Genomic DNA, 16255 nt, shown 5'->3' with positions numbered 1-16255 from the left:
ATTTTAAGGAAAAAAAAGTTGCAGAAAGCAAAAGTAAAATGCGAAACACCTTCTCCAAGCTAAAATTTGAAAAGTGCCAAAAAAAAAAAGTAAAAATGAATTGGTCCAAACATCCTACTTTAAAATATATAAATAAGATACAAATATGATCTAATTTAAAATTCATGACACCTGATGATTCTTCCTTACCATTAGATCAAGACAATTAAAAAAAAAAAAAAAGGATAGAACGAGTCCTAAACATCCAGCTTTTTTTAATAGACAATTATGTGTAGTTGTACATTATGATTTAAAACTTGTGACATCTGTTTTATGATAATTCTTTTTATAAAAAGTTCCTTCTATTGGGTGGTGCGAGGCTAAATTACTTTTTAAACCTTAGAATTATGGTTATGTTACATTTAAACCTTAAACTTTTAAAATGGTTCATTTAAACCTCAAAATTTCTAAAAATATTTCATTTAAACATTCTATCACTCTTTTTTATCAATTAACTCCATTAAATATAAACATCATGTGATCAAGAGGTTTAAATGAAATTCATTTCAAATTTAAGGTTTAAAGGAAACTTGCCCAAAACTCTAAGGTTTAAATAAAATTATATGAATCTAAAAGGTTTAAATTAAATGTTTTTAAAAATTTAAGATTTAAATAAAATATTTTGAAAGTTTAAGGTTGAAATTAAACACATGCAAAACTCTAAAGTTTAAAAAATAATTTACTTAAAAAAAAAATCAATGGTTGAGAGTAAGAGGGGTGATTTAAATCCTAAACGTGTTTTATTGGAAACACAAAAAATTACCATGCAAGCCCCTTAATTATTGGTATTTTAGAAGATAAATTAAACCCTTCTAGAGACTTAAACTTCGGTTTTTGTTTCTGTACCCCACAAATACTAATACTTGTAAAATGACGGTAGTAAATTAAACCAATTGAGAAAAATGGAATGCATCTCAACTTTCAACATTATACTAATACTCCATTTTTCTCAACCAAAAAAAAAAAAAATCAAATCAAATCAAACAAACAAATAAACTGTTTGTGATTGCTAATAAACTAATAACCCTTTGTGTGAGGGGAAAAATTTGTACACTAACACCATAAATACACAAAAGGGTTTTAAAAAAAAAAAAAAACCAAATCCAAAAGTAGTGGTGACGTGTGAAGATCATAAATTTCCACGTGTACAAGTTATTGATAATACAACAGTAGGGCCCACAAAACCAAAACCCCCAAAACCCACAGGCCTCTCACTTTTCAAAGTTGGTAAGACACACCCCTCTCTTCTTTCTTCCTTTCTTCTCTTAGCTTGAGTTTTACAGCAAACATAGAAAGCGCACAAAAGAAGAGAGAGAGAGAGAGAGACTTTAGAGCTCTCTATCTCTCTATTATTTTCATAGAAGCATGCAAACTCAAAACCATTTCATAGTACTTTTCATTTCTACCCTTCACAATTCACTCACCACTCATTATTCTCTCTCTTCTTCCTCTGCCTTTGGTCAACCTTTGACTTTTCACGTTCATGGCGGTCTCAGACGTCGAAGCAGTGCTAGAGTTCTTGAGGAAAAATGGGTTTTCGGAGGCCGAGTCAGCTCTCAGACAGGATATGATTGAGAAGGGTCATCTGGGTGCCTTTGATTTCGAGAAATTCTTCTTCCCAATGGTGCCACCTCCGCCGCCGGTGAGAATTCCGTCCAGTGTACGGCGAACGGAGATCCAGGGTGCTGCAGCTGAATCTTCAAGATCGAGTTCTAAGTCCGAAGATGATGAGTTTGTGAGCTTGGGGTCTTCTACTTCGGATGTGTGTTCTTCAGGTACTTGTTCTTACATTGAGTTTTATGTTAAAACTTATTACTTTTTGTACATTTATTTTTTGGTTCTAAAAGGATGAAACATTATGGCCCAGAAATCAAAATGGTTGTTCTTTTTTGGTCAGAGGAATTAATGATTGTATGCTTTTTTATGCGTTTTGGTTAACATATTGTGCCGATCTTTATTCATCTGGTAGTACTTTCGTTTTGATAGAGATGTGACTGAGACTTTATCCAAGCGTATCAGAAAACAAGATTTTATTTGGTATACTATAGATTTTCACAGCACTTGTTCATGTTGGTTAACTTTAGTTTTCCTATTCCCTCACATATGTCAAGTTGTGTACTTGTAATCTATCGTTAAGAGAGTGTTTTTTTTTTTTTTTTTTTTTCATCAAGTGTGGGCCTAAATTAGTTTTAGAAAAGTAGGCCGGATTTGATTGTGATCTAATTTTAGCATAGTCTGGCATCATTCTCTTTCTCAAGAAACAGAATCGTTTGCTTTACTTTTTTTTTTTTTTTTAATAGGTAAAAATATATGCATTCAAGAACACTACCTTATGCAAAAAACATAAGGCAGAGAGATAAGTACAAAGGGAAAAGAAAGAGAAAAAAGAGAAGAGAGGAAAATAAACTAAGTACACAGGAGAGAACTAAGAAACATAGGGAGAGAATCACTAGAGGTGAGTCCTCAAGACCTAGACCAATCAAACAGAGTGCCACTAAGAGAGGCCAAGAGCTGGTCATCTGAGCTTTCCAAGTCCTCAAACGTCCTCCTATTGCGCTCCCTCCAGAGACACCACATCAAGCATAAAGGAGCTAAATTCCAAATGCTAGACGAATGCTTTCCAGGCCAATTCCACCAACTGAATAGAGTATCCACAACTGATCTAGGCAAGACCCAAGAAAACTCAAAAGATCTAAAAACCAAACTCTACAGTCGAGAAGCCTTTCCACAGTGTAGTAACAAATGATCCGCCGTCTCCCCATTACTGCGGCACATGATACACCAATCGACAAAATCCAACCCTCTACCCCTCAAATTATCCCTTGTAAGGATCCTATCCCATACAGCAGTCCACACAAAGAAGGAAACACGCCGAGGAGCCTTAACCTTCATAGTTTGCTTTACTTTCATTATGTTCCTACCACTTTCTTTTGTATAATTATCTAAGCACTTCATTGGTAAAAACTTGCAACTTCATAGTTTTGGAGTATTTGGAACTTTAGCAAGTAAAAGAGAGTATGACTTTGAGATAGAATAGAATGGCAGGAAAGAATATATATGGCCGATCCTAATTAATCTGTTGAGGATCTATAGCCAATCCAAAAAAATTTGGAACTAAGGCTTGGTTGTTGTTGTTGTATTCTTTCATATGATTTAAGTTTTAACCATTACTCTGATTGCCACTTGTGTCCTTTGTCACATATACTTCTTTGATATGTGCACTTCAAAGGCATGTTTGTGACCAACTAGTCATAGAGAAGAGAATGCAGTAGTACTAACTTGTTAAATTGCAAAGTTGAAGTAGTCATTCCTTATTGTTTCTTATGCTTCCCATCATTTTTCTTCTCTGTTTGTCGGTAGTGCATCGGACCAGTCTCAAAAGTTTTTATGGATGCAGAATTCGTAAACCCATATGGTGTTAGATCCACATCTCAAGATGCTTCTGAAGTTTCATCAGAGAATTTATCTCAATTTGGCACTGCACGTGATTATCCTGATTTTGATATGCAAAATGACTTGTTTTGGTATGATGAGAAAGACAATGGGGACTTCATGACTCCCAGCTATGAAGGGCCAGACTTCTTTGGCTGTCCAAGTGAAGATAAGTTTGTGATGACTTCAGAGAACAAGAAGCAACATGAGGACTCAACGGAAAAGGGGTGTCTTTTTTATATTTCTCCCTTGAATGATGAAAATGAGCTGCATGTGGTGGACTATTATCATGTTGATAGTAATCATAAGCATGCAGGATGCACTAAGGGGGAATCCAAAGGTTCTGCCTCTTCTTGTTCAGCCCCTTTCTGCAAATGCTGTGCAGGAGCTGGAGGATTTTATGGTGCGAATCCAGCAGACTACAGCAATCTGAGCTCAAAAGAAACTGATTTGTATGATTTTCAGTTAGAATTTGTAGGGGATATTCCCGCTGATTGTGACTCTGCTGCACAACATAAAATAAACAAAACTACCTACTCTGTTAAAAGGGGTTCCACAAATGACTGGGTTGAAGATTGTAAAGGTTCGCCTGACTTTCACATTAAGGTTGCTGAGAAGGATTTCATACCAAATGAAATTGAAAGCTACGAATTTGAAGATGGTGGAAAGGTAAATGCAGAACCCCAGGAGCCTGATGCTGCTGCAGAAGGAGAGGATGTTACTGATGAGCTTCTAATGTACAATACTAATGACGATGAATATGAAGTATTTGACCTCAGAATCATACACAGAAAAAACAGGTTAGTTGGAAATTCTTTCTTTCTTTTTTTTTTTTTCTTTTTTTCTCTTGGTTGCATCATTGTCAATTCTTAGTTTCAAGTCCTCAAAAATTATTTCTTTTTTCTTTGAGCATTTTTTCTATTTTTGCAATTTGTCTGGATTGACTTGTTTTGGGCCTTTTGGCTTTGGAGCACACAATCCCTTGGAAGTTTGGTTGTAGTCATCAGATGTTTCATACTGTTAGAGTTCTCTGTTTGATAGAGATTTGAAGCTTGTGTGTTTGCAGGTTGATATGTAGCAATCAGTTGTACTCATGTGTTATGCCTCTACAGGACAGGATTTGAAGAAAACAAGGATCTGCCTATTGTGATAAATACTGTCATTGCAGGCAGATATTACGTAACAGAGTACCTGGGTTCGGCTGCTTTTAGTAAGGTTGTTCAGGCACATGATCTTCACACTGGAATCGATGTTTGCCTTAAGATCATAAAAAACGATAAAGATTTTTTTGACCAGAGTTTAGATGAAATTAAACTTTTAAAGCTTGTCAACAAGCATGACCCTGCTGATGAACGCCACATTTTGCGTCTTTATGACTACTTCTATCATCAGGTATGTCCTTGTGGCCCAGCATTAGCTCAAAGTGATTTTTTTTTTCTTTTTGCTTTATGTGACTCAAAGATAACAAATGTATTTTATTGAACCTACATTTTAAAATCATATAATTTATGTCTTTTTGTCCGTTTGGGTATGTATATAGACATCTTAAATAGGCTCGCTAAGCTAATCCTGGTAGAATGATGGATTGGATATTTTTCAATTAGCATGCTATTAAAATGTAGCTTTGCAACATATTATAAAACTACCTTTCTTGAATAATGCAGGAGCATCTCTTCATTGTTTGTGAACTCCTCCGGGCAAACTTATATGAATTTCAGAAATTCAATCAAGAATCTGGTGGAGAAGCTTATTTTACCTTGAGCAGATTGCAGGTTTGTTTTATTAGAATATCTACTTCCAAGGTTTCTTCAATTTGGTTCCTTCTGCTGTTTGTTTTTTTTTAGACCTTCAGTCTTATGGTATAAGTGCCGTAGATTCATATGATCCATATTTGTGACCCAGAATTTTATAAGTTCTTCTCAGTAAAGTTTTTATCTTCGTTACTTAGCCATTATTAAGCCATTTTAAAACCAGCATGAAATTTCGTATGCTTCAAATATTTCCATTTCGCAGGTCATAACCCGTCAATGTTTAGAGGCATTGGCATACTTGCATCACTTGGGAATTATTCACTGTGATCTAAAGCCAGAGAACATACTCATCAAAAGTTACAGAAGATGTGAGATAAAGGTTATTGATCTTGGAAGCAGTTGCTTTCAAACTGACAACTTGTGCCTGTATGTACAGTCTCGTTCCTATCGAGCTCCTGAAGTAATCCTAGGCCATACATATGACCAAAGGATTGACTTGTGGTCTCTTGGCTGTATTTTGGTGGAGCTATGCTCTGGGGAAGTATGTCTTCGTTTTGCTTTGTTATTATTATTAAATTGAAGTTAGAACATATGGTACTAACTACTTGCTTTTGCGGGTCAAGCCAAAGTTCTCTTTGTGACCATTCATTTGAATATTCCAATTTCATGAAATATATCCCGTTATTAATGAATTATTATGTATATGTGTTCACCAGGTGCTGTTTCCTAATGATTCAATTGTAATGATCCTTGCACGCATGATTGGGATGCTTGGTCCTATTGATCTCGAGATGTTGGAACAAGGGCAGGAGACGGACAAGTATTTCACAAAAGAATATGATCTTTATCATATAAATGAGGTTTGTTTCTCATGTTTCCTGCCTCAATATGTGCAGTTGGAATGTTTAATGTCTTCCTTGCAGTTGGAAACATGACACATTAACTCAATCTCTTGCTTGTTGAAAGAGGCAGTATAAATCTGAAGTCTGATTTTTTAGAGTTTAACCCAACTTTTTCAGTTCATAGTTCTAAAATACTCTTTTGAAAGAGCTCAGCAAGTTCATATTCTTTTGCCTGACAAAAAGCTGCCAAATGAGGATCTATGATCTATCTTTGGAGTTAAGAAATTATATCAAGTTATGATGCATAACCATAAGTGGCTAATTTGTCATGCTTTGTCAAGCGTAGACTATCACATTTTTTTTTCTTCTTTTCTTTCTCTTTATGTAGAATGCGGAAAAAACATTCAGAAGATACTATTTATCTGTAGCAATGCTCTTATCAATAGTTTGTTTGTGTGTGTGTTGTGATGCATTAAACGAGTGGACCTATTGTTGCATATGGAATTAAACTTTAGTCTCTATATGTCATGCTGAGTTCAGGAAACAAACCAACTGGAGTACATAATCCCCGAGTCATCCTTGTTGGAGCATCGCCTGCAGGGTACTGATGACATGTTTATTGACTTCGTAAGAAACTTGCTTGAGATCAATCCAAAGCAGCGCCCAACAGCAGTCGAGGCACTAGAGCACCCATGGCTTTCCTACTCTTACTAGTCCAGTTCTTTCTAAAATCTCTGGAGTTCATTCTTTGTGGGATTATTTATGTCAATTTTGAAGTCTCATAAGCTCAGTAGCTCTTAGCATGAGAATGGAATGCGTTTCTGATTTCAGTTTTGGTTTTGTATATGCTTTTTTTGTAAGGGCTTTATTGTATTGTACATTTATTTATTAATTAACACGGGTTTTTTTGTACAAAGCTTCTGCCCGATTCTTTTCGCCCTTGGTTCTTAGGGGTTTGTAAATTATCAAAGTCAAAGCACAAACTCATTAACTAAGTAACCGGTGAAGAAGGTTGGCTGTTTGCTAGGGACATCGGAATTAGAGAAATTATCCTTGAGGGTGATTCTCTGGTGGTTGCAAATGCTATTGCAGGAAGGTCTCTACCACCATCTTCAATTGCCTCAGTAGTTTATGGTATAACGTCCCTATCACATGAGTTTCATGGGTTTCAAGTTTCTCACAGGAGGATTGGTAACCAGCCAGCACATTTATTAGCAAAACATGCTTTAAGTGTTGAGCACCGTGTTACTTGGATTGAGGAGGCCCTTGTTTCTTAAAACATGCTCTCACTAATGATGTAATTTTTTCTAGTTTGAATTAATGAAAGTTCTGTTTTCCAATAATAAAAAAAAGGTAATTGGGTGTAATAAAAATAATTTCTGCACAACAATTTGGATTGTATATGCTAGCGAGTTTGACGTTCTTGTAATGTGCTGCATTATCAAACATAGTGTACAATTATTTATTTAGTATACGATTTTTGTTCTTTAGAGCAAACGAGTTTTTTAGAATTTCATCTACACAGAACAGAACTACAGCATTTCTTGTTGGCCTTTGTTGAGAATAATGAAAGAGGTCTTGCCCATCAGAGTAAGGTTCAAGATGTGCTTCATGATGAAACATTTGCAGAACAGAGCAGACCCAGACCTGAAGTAGAGAGTGGATGCATAACTCAAGCCTCACAAGTAGCTTGGGAGCAGAGAACTAATGGACTTAATTGAAGTTGTGCCATTTCATGAGCAATTCATACACTCTTGGTGATGATGTCAGATAGCTTAAGTAATTAGTTAAGTGATTAGGCACTCCAAGCACACGTGTATATAGAAATTAGTTGTAATTGCTTTTCCCTCCAAATTCCCTAAACTTCAAGGAAGTTTGTTACTCTGTTTTTCTTCTTCTTTCAATCTGTATATATATAGGAGTAATGATATGTATTAAACTCAGTTACTTGTATTCTCTTTCAATCAATAAAATCTAAGTTCTATATTAGAGAGAGAATATTCTAGAATTTTACATGCTATCAGAGCCTTGGCTAGCACAGATTCCTGATTTCCTAGCCAATTCCTCTTCAATTTTCTTTCTTTAATCAGATATTTTCCTGAGAAAATTCATTCTTTTAACCTCTGAAGAATTTTCTTGAAAATAATCTCATTTTCTCTGATGTTCGTCTCTCTCAACTAAGTTCTTGAGCAACATCCATGACGTCCCTTGAATCGAGTGTTCAAACCAATCGTACCTCTCAACCAAATACTGAAATGAACTCTTCAAATCTTCCAAATCCATATTTTCTCAATCCGAATGAAAATCCAGGCAACATCTTGGTTACACAACCACTGCTTGGAATGAAGAATTATCACTCTTGGTCAAGGGCTATGATCTTAGCTCTCGTTGCCAAGAAGAAGATATGTTTCATTAATGGAAAAATTACTGAGCGAGATCCAAATCTCCTCTCTATGAAGATTGGTTAAGCTGCAACACAATGGTGATCTCATGGATGATCAACTCTATGCACGTTGATGTATTTGGCAGCATAATGTACTGTCAAACTACCAAAGAAATGTGGCTTGAATTGCAAAAACTCTTTTCACAGGGTAGTGGTCCTAAAATCTACAATCTTCAGAAGGAAATTTCTAATATTCCTCAAAACCAGATGATAGTCACAGAGTATTTCACAAGATTCAAGAAACTATGAGATCAATTGCTCAATTTGGAGCCATTACTAGAGTGTACCTGTGGAGCAATCAAAACCCTAAGTGCTTCTCATGATAAGACTTATGCTATGAGATTTCTGATGGGTTTGAATGAGAACTTTGACACTATAAGGACGCAAATTCTAATGCAGGAGCCTTTTCCTGCGACTAGCAAGATTTATGCCTTGGTTCTTCAAGAAAAGTTACACAAGAGCATTGGTCATGGAGGTTCTTTCTCTTCACAATCAGACACAGTGGCAATGTATGTCAATTCCAAGGGAAATTTCGGTAATTCCAATTGGAATAAGGGCAATAACAACAAAAGAGAAAGGCCTTTGTGCACTCATTGCAATATGCTTGGGCATACAGTGGAGAAATGCTACAAATTGCATAGGTATCCTCCTGGATACAAGCATAAAGGCAAGGCCAATGCTACTGCAAATCAAGTTTCTTCTGTTCAAAGCACAGTATCAAAGTGTGGTTCCATTTCATCCAATCAATGCCCTATTTCTAAATCTCAATGTGAGCAGCTGCTAGCATACTTGAGCACTGGTGGTGGTGAAGTTCATCATGCAGCAAATGTAAGTAGTGTTGGTGTTGATGGATTTTCTAGTACAGCTTCTGGTGTGGCTGCTAGGGTGGCTTCTACTTCCTCATAATCTCAAGCCGACCTTGTCTCACAGTCCAACCTCATCAATAATATGTCAGGTACTCTATCTACTTTGCCTTTTGTTGAGGTATAAAAAAATATATATAATAAGAGAACATGATGAAAGGCCCAAAGAAATGGTACATTGGGCCAATCCGTGAGAAATAAAAATCAAAATAAAAAAAGAGAAAGGTTAGGGCTACAAAAGAAAGAGGGATGATGGACCTGAGGCCCAAAAGGAAGAAAAAAGGGGTAAGAAGTCCATAGGAAAAAAAAAGGGAGAAAGAAAAGAATTCAGCCTGCTTGGACTTAAGAAAAAGAAAAGAAAGACCAGAGAAAGAAAAGAGCTGGACAAGGACGCCGGGGGCTGCCTGGGACCTCTAGGTGAACAGCACGGCTAAAGGAGGACTAAGACAGCTTAAAAGGCACTAGGAACAAGAAGCAAATGGACTTTTCTCGAAGCACCTAGCAATGCAGCGCAAGGCCTGAGGACTTGGAAAGCAACGGCTCAAGAGTAAGAAGCCGGTGCCTTGGGGAACCCAAAATAAGAAGTCCACGAAAGAAATGGCTGGGGAAACCTTCGGTTTAATAGAAGAAAACTCCACTTTCTGGGAAAAATGACAAAAGGGAAGGGGTAGCCAAAAGGGGGTAAGCCTGATAAAGGGAAGACAAAGAAAAAAGGGCTTGGGGAGAGAGAAAAGCTAAAGGTTCAGCTCCCTCAAGGGCACCTCGGAACGGAAGGTCAGCAAGACACTTTCAAAAAAAGAACACCAAAAGAAGGGGAGGTATGGAAAATAAGGAAATGGGCAGTTGTCAGAAGGGCTGAGACAAATAAGGGGCTCTAGTACCTAGAGGGCCAAGGGAAAAGAATCAATGGTACCCCGAAACCCTAATGTGACACCATAAAATAGGAGAAGCAGCCAACATTAAGGTCATTCAGCAAGATAGAAATCAGATAGAATCATTAAGAAAAAAGCTCTGTAAAACTCAAAGAAAACAGGGGAATATCTCCCGGTATCCCAGAAACAGCCACTATAGCACATGCTTGGATTCAAAATGATTCAAATTTTGCAAGTCTTAGAGGCCTAGAGAGTCATCTAAGTTTGTAATTTTTGAACTTATTTGAACCTTGCATTAAGTCTTGGTGAACTCATTGTAATTCACAACTAAGAAAATTAATGAAATATTTCCTACTGACTCTGAGGATCCCGAGCAATTATTTTGTTTTTTTTTTTTTATATTACGTTTGTCTGCCTTTGTTGTTTCCTTGTTAATCAATACATATATTCTCGCCTGCTAGTGTATGTGTATTGCAGGAGTTCTGCCTTATGCATCACTTGGTCTTTAAACAGCTCATTTAGTTGCGGTAGACCAAGCCCAGTCCCTTCAAACTACAACTAGAGGGTCCGAGGTCCTTGTTTAAGCTTGGGCCTAGATAACTGTTCAAAAAAGCACCTTCACATTTTGGCAACTCCACTGGGGACTGGGAAAAGGAGAGGGAAGAAACAATCCCTTCACAGAGCATGGCTTCAAGAGCAAGGAACAGCAAAGGTACCAATGTACCACCCGCGGCAACTAAACCCGTAGGAGAAAACGAGGTGGCCTCCAGGCAAAGGAACGAGGTGCCTCTAGTAGAACAGGAGGTTGTATCAGGATAAAGGCACGCAAGACAGGAGCCAGACCCCATGGCTCGAATGACAGAAATGCTGAAGGATTTGCAGCAAGAGATTCGCCTCCTTAAAGAGGGCAGGACACATGAAATCAGGGATTTGTTCCCCCTGTGGTCAACCAGGACAGAGCCCAGCCAGAAGAAGGGTCAGCAGTAGGAGGGGGAACCAACCCCCAGTACCTGACGCTGGTAGATGTTAGTGCCCTGATGGAGCAGGAAAGGGAAAAGCTCTCAAGGATTCCCAAGCAATTTTCTCGGGATCCCCCATTCCCACCAAAGCTCCTCGGCAAGCCATATCCCAAAGGATATGAACCCTCGAAGTTCCATCCTTTTGATGGAAGGAGTGGAAGCGCTATGGAACATGTGAGCAGGTTTATACACACTATGGGCCCCTATGCAGGAGATCGAGAGCTGGGCCTAAGGGAGTTTGCTAAGTCCCTAGTAGACAGAGCATACACGTGGTACACCACTCTGAAGCCTGGGTCCATTAGAACCTGGGACGAAATGATGGAGAGGTTCTGCGCAAAGTATTACCCAGGTGAGGACAAGGTCACCTTCCAAAACCTTCAAATGGTACGACAAAGGCCAGGAGAAGACCTTGTCCAGTTCATCAAGAGATTTGAAGACGTGTCTCTAGATTGCTACGGAGACCACGAAGAAAAGGAGCTCGTGGAAACCTGCATATCCAACATGCTCTTTGATTACAGACTCAATCTCGAAAATCTATGCATAACTCAGTTCGCTAACTTGCTACAGAGAACTAGAAGAACAGCGCAGACTATGAGGACAAAGAGGGTGCTAGTACCCCAGGCCATGACAGCATCAGTGGGAGAAAAAAGGAAGAAGCCTGACGAGAAAATATTTGAGGAACCTCCGGTGATCCTATGTACCACAGAAGAATTGAACCAGGTCCTGGATAAGTGGATTGGAGATGGGGTGGTCAAGTCATTTACCGCGTCCAGGCCACCAACTGAAGAAGAGAGGAAGGACCCGTTATTTTGTAGAAATCATAATTATGTCAAGCACTCCACCAAAGACTGCTGGACCCTCCGTAGACTTTTTCATAAGAAGCTAAGGGAAGGAACCCTAGAACTCACTCAAAAGGAGCCAGAGGTGCAAAGGAACCCTCTACCCAATCACAAAGGAAAGGGGGTGGTGGCTGTGGTGATTCATGGGAACCCAGCAGAAGCAGAAGAATCTGAAGGATCCTTCCACCCAAGCACCGTCAGAACTCTCCAGAAAAACCCCAAGTTTAGATCACTATTTAACCAGCTAGGATTTGGACCAGAAGCAAGAAGGGTGGCCACAGAGTCCCTCATGAGCATAGCAGCAGATTCAGGAATGGAGTGTTTCACACAAAGTCCCATGCTAGTCGAGCTTACCTGGAGACAACCAACGCGATAACCTTCACTGATGAAGATATGGAGGTTGAGCATCTAGACCATCGCAGACCCCTTTACCTAATGGCCACTATAAATGGTGTCCAAGTCAGAAGGGCGTTAATGGACACAGGGGCATCGCTTAACCTCATCGCTCTAAGTACTTTGGAAGCCGTGGGCCTTACGGGTAGAAGGATCCTAGGGGCCCCTATGGAGATAACGGGATTTGGAGGATCAGCCGGAATCAACAGAAGGACATGTCTAGTTGGCTCTAAGGGTAGGGCCAATAGTGGCCCTGACAAGATTCCACGTGATTAATTCGGAGGTGTCCTACCATGTACTGCTGGGACGCCCATGGCTCCACAAGCACCACCTTATCCCCTCCACGTACCACCAATGTTTTAAGGGAAGATTGAATGGGAAGCTCGTGAGGATCCCTGCCAATCATAATCCTTTTAGCTAAGGGGAGGTGAACTTTGTGGAAACCATGTTCTATGATGAGTTAGAACTAGATGACGAGAGCCCCACACTAGGGACCCCAAGAGCACCTGTCTTGGAAAAAGAAGAGGAAGGGGGAAGTACTCATGATCTGAGAAACCTTTTGGAGAGAAAAAGGCAAAAGAATGAGCCCAGTTCCTCGGGATCCCAGAAGTGTGTTATATTGCGAGAACTCGGAGGAAGGGTGATTTATCATTTGTGAAGATGTGCGGGGCCTGAATGCGTTACGCAGGAGGGTCCCAGACCACCAGATTGTATGGTCGCCCAAGAAGAAATCCCCAAGGAACCAGTTTAGAAGGCCCAAATTCAGCCTGAAGAAGAGCAAATAGAAATAAAATTAGGAGCCGAACTGAGATCCTAGAAGCCTGTCTTCATCAGCAGTCAGCTAACAACACAAGAAAAGGAGCAATATGTAGCCCTACTCCAGAGGTACATGGACGTGTTTGCGTGGACCTATGACGAGATGCCCGGTCTAGATCCAGAATTGGTGGTCCATGCTCTCAATGTGGATCTAGGAGCTAAACCAGTGGTCCAACCAGCAAGGGTCTTTCACACTGATGTAGAAGCTCAGATAACCCAAGAAGTCAAGAAATTGCTGGCAGCTGGGTTCATCAAGCCCATCCAACATCCCAAGTGGCTTTCCAACATAGTACCCGTGAGGAAAAAGAATGGCCAAATCCATTGCTGTGTGGACTTCCGCAACTTAAATAAGGCATGCCCAAAAGATGAGTTCCCTTTGCCTAACATTAATCTCCTTGTGGACTCAACCGCGGGGAGTTCTATGTTCTCATTTATGTACGAGTATAGTGGATACAACCAAATCCACATGGCTGCCCAGGATGCAAAAAAGACAGCATTCAAAACCCCAATTGGAATTTTTAACTACTCCGTGATGCCCTTTGGCCTCAAAAATGTGGGGGCCACATACTAGCGAACCATGACAACCATCTTCCACGACATGATGCACAAGGAAATGGAAGATTACGTGGATGATATTGTGGTGAAATTAAAAACTAAGGCAGGACACCTCCAGGTACTCGAACAAGTTTTTGAGAGATGCAGGAAATATAAGCTGCACATGAACCCCATGAAGTGTGCCTTCAGGGTGTCTGCTGGAAAATTCCTTGGGTTCCTGGTACACTATAAAGGCATAAGTGTGGATCCAGCGAAAGCCATGGCCATTGCCACAATGAAAAGTCCTACAACTGTAAGGGAGCTCAAAAGCTTCTTGAGGAGGGTCTCCTACATCAGAAGGTTTGTGCCAGGATTAGCTTCGGTCACAAGTGGCTTATCTAAACTGTTGAAAAAGGGGACTAAGTTCACCTGGGGAGCTGAGCAATAGGAAGCCTTCCGGAGGATACAACTGATCATGAACTGCCTTCCCACCCTTCAAGCACCAGTACGTGGGCGACCCCTGTTGCTGTACTTAGCATCAAACTCCCAAGCTATAGAAGCCCTACTAGCGCAAGAAAATGATGACGGGAATGAGCAACCCATTTACTACATGAGCAGGACACTTAAGGATGCTGAAACCTGGTACCCCAGGATAAAGAAGGCCTGCCTAGTGGTTATCTATGCATCCTAAAGGCTGAAACGATATTTCTCAGCCCATCAGATCTTTTTGATAAGTAAGTCTCACCCCATAAAGACACTCCTCTATCAGCCCCTCTTGACAGGAATGATAGCACAATGGTTCTCTCAGTACAACATAGGCATCAGGACCCATGGCTGTCAAAAGCCAAGCCATAGCGGACCTGCTAGCCCAGTTCCCCGGGAGTGAGGAATGTTCGCTAAGTGAAGAAATCCCCGGGGAGGTGGCAGTGATGGAACTCCCAGGAAAAAAGTGGACAATGAGGTTTGATGGGTCAGCAACGGCAACCTCTTATGGACTGGGAATTGTATTAAGTAGTGAAGATGGGGACACTCTACCCTTATCTTTCAAACTAGGATTCTCCTGCTCAAATAACGCTGCTGAATATGAGGCGTATCTGACTGGGCTAACCATAGCACTCGTTATAGGAGTAAAGCACATGAGGGTTTTAGGAGACTCCAATCTTGTAGTCTCTCAAGTAAAGGGCGATTTTGCATTAAGGGAACAAAGTTTGGTAGCCTACAGGACTTGGGCGCAAAGGCTAGAGCAGGAATTTCAAACCTTCAACATCGAGTACACCCAGAGGAGTGAAAACAGGTTCGCCGATGCACTGGCCACCTTGGGATCCCAAATGTCTATTAAGGGAAAAAACACCTTGATAACAGTAAGTAGGCAAGAACACTCCATCATAGAAGTCCTCCGAAGGATGTTCTCCAAGGAACTAAAGTAGCAAGATTGGAGAAATAAGGTCAAAGAGAAAATAAAAGGGTCAACACATGAGGGGAGTATCAAAGAGCTAAAAGACTACACTATAATAGAAGGGAAGCTATACAGGAGACTACCCGGAGGGATCCTATCCAGGTGTATCAATGAAAAGGAAGGGAAGCTGGGATTAGAAGAGCTGCATAGCCAAGCCTGAGAGGTTGCAGAAAAGATTAGTGTATACAGAAGAATACAGCGCATGGGGTACTACTAGCCCAGCATGAATAAAGAGACATCAACTATACAGGAGAAGTGTCAAAAATGTCAACTTTTGATAGACAAGGAGGAAAGCTACGCCGTATTTGTCACGGAAGATTGGAGAACTCCACTTATGGAGTACCTGGCTCGAGGGATCCTACCAACCGACAGGATATTAGCCCACCGGCTCTAGAAACTTGTGGTCAAGTACTTCTTACAAAATGGGATCTTGTTCAAGAAGGGGTACAACGGGGACCTCCTGAGATGCCTAGGGCCAAGGGAAGCTAGAAAAGTAGTCAGAGAAGTCCATTCCGGTGATTATGGGAGTCATCCAGGAAAAAGAAGACTTCACAAGCAGCTGCTACTATTGGGGTATTATTGGCCAACAATGAAAAGGGACTCTGAGGAACTAGTCAAAACTTGCCATGCTTGCCAAATACTTGGAAATGCAATTCATACTCACCCAAATGTACTGCAGGATATGACAACACCATGGCCTTTCCACACTTGGGGGCTTGATCTCATAAGGCCTATAAACCCTCCTTCTAATGGTTATATATGGATCCTAGCAACCACCGAGTACTTTACAAAGTGGGTAGAAACTATCCCTTTGAAAAAGGCCATAGGAGCAGCTGTAACAAACTTCATTCGAGAACACATTATTACAAGGTTCGGGATCCCCAGAAGACTGATCAGCAACAATAGGACCCCGTTCATAAACAAAGACATGAAAAGCCTGACTGAGGCGTACTGCA

General features: G+C 40.2%; 2 protein-coding genes across 2 annotated transcripts; both read left to right on the top strand.

Moving 5' to 3' along the window:
• The first annotated feature begins 1265 nt into the window (after nt 1-1265).
• On the top strand, nt 1266-6980 carry LOC142641087 (uncharacterized). The gene is made up of 7 exons (XM_075815463.1): nt 1266-1814; nt 3437-4271; nt 4584-4863; nt 5136-5243; nt 5485-5763; nt 5939-6082; nt 6605-6980. The coding sequence occupies exons 1-7, from the start codon at nt 1523-1525 to the stop codon at nt 6776-6778; spliced, it is 2112 nt and encodes a 703-aa protein (XP_075671578.1). The 5' UTR covers nt 1266-1522; the 3' UTR covers nt 6779-6980.
• Nucleotides 6981-14673: 7693 nt separating this feature from the next.
• On the top strand, nt 14674-15270 carry LOC142640005 (uncharacterized). Its single transcript, XM_075814120.1, has one exon. It carries the CDS (start codon nt 14674-14676, stop codon nt 15268-15270), a length of 597 nt encoding a protein of 198 aa, XP_075670235.1.
• Nucleotides 15271-16255: the final 985 nt, after the last annotated feature.

This window comes from Castanea sativa, chromosome 6, assembly GCF_040712315.1.
Source record: "Castanea sativa cultivar Marrone di Chiusa Pesio chromosome 6, ASM4071231v1".
In the NCBI taxonomy this organism is placed as follows: Eukaryota; Viridiplantae; Streptophyta; class Magnoliopsida; order Fagales; family Fagaceae; genus Castanea; species Castanea sativa.
Note: the sequence above shows the minus strand (reverse complement) of the source record. Positions and strands in the feature narration are given on the sequence as shown.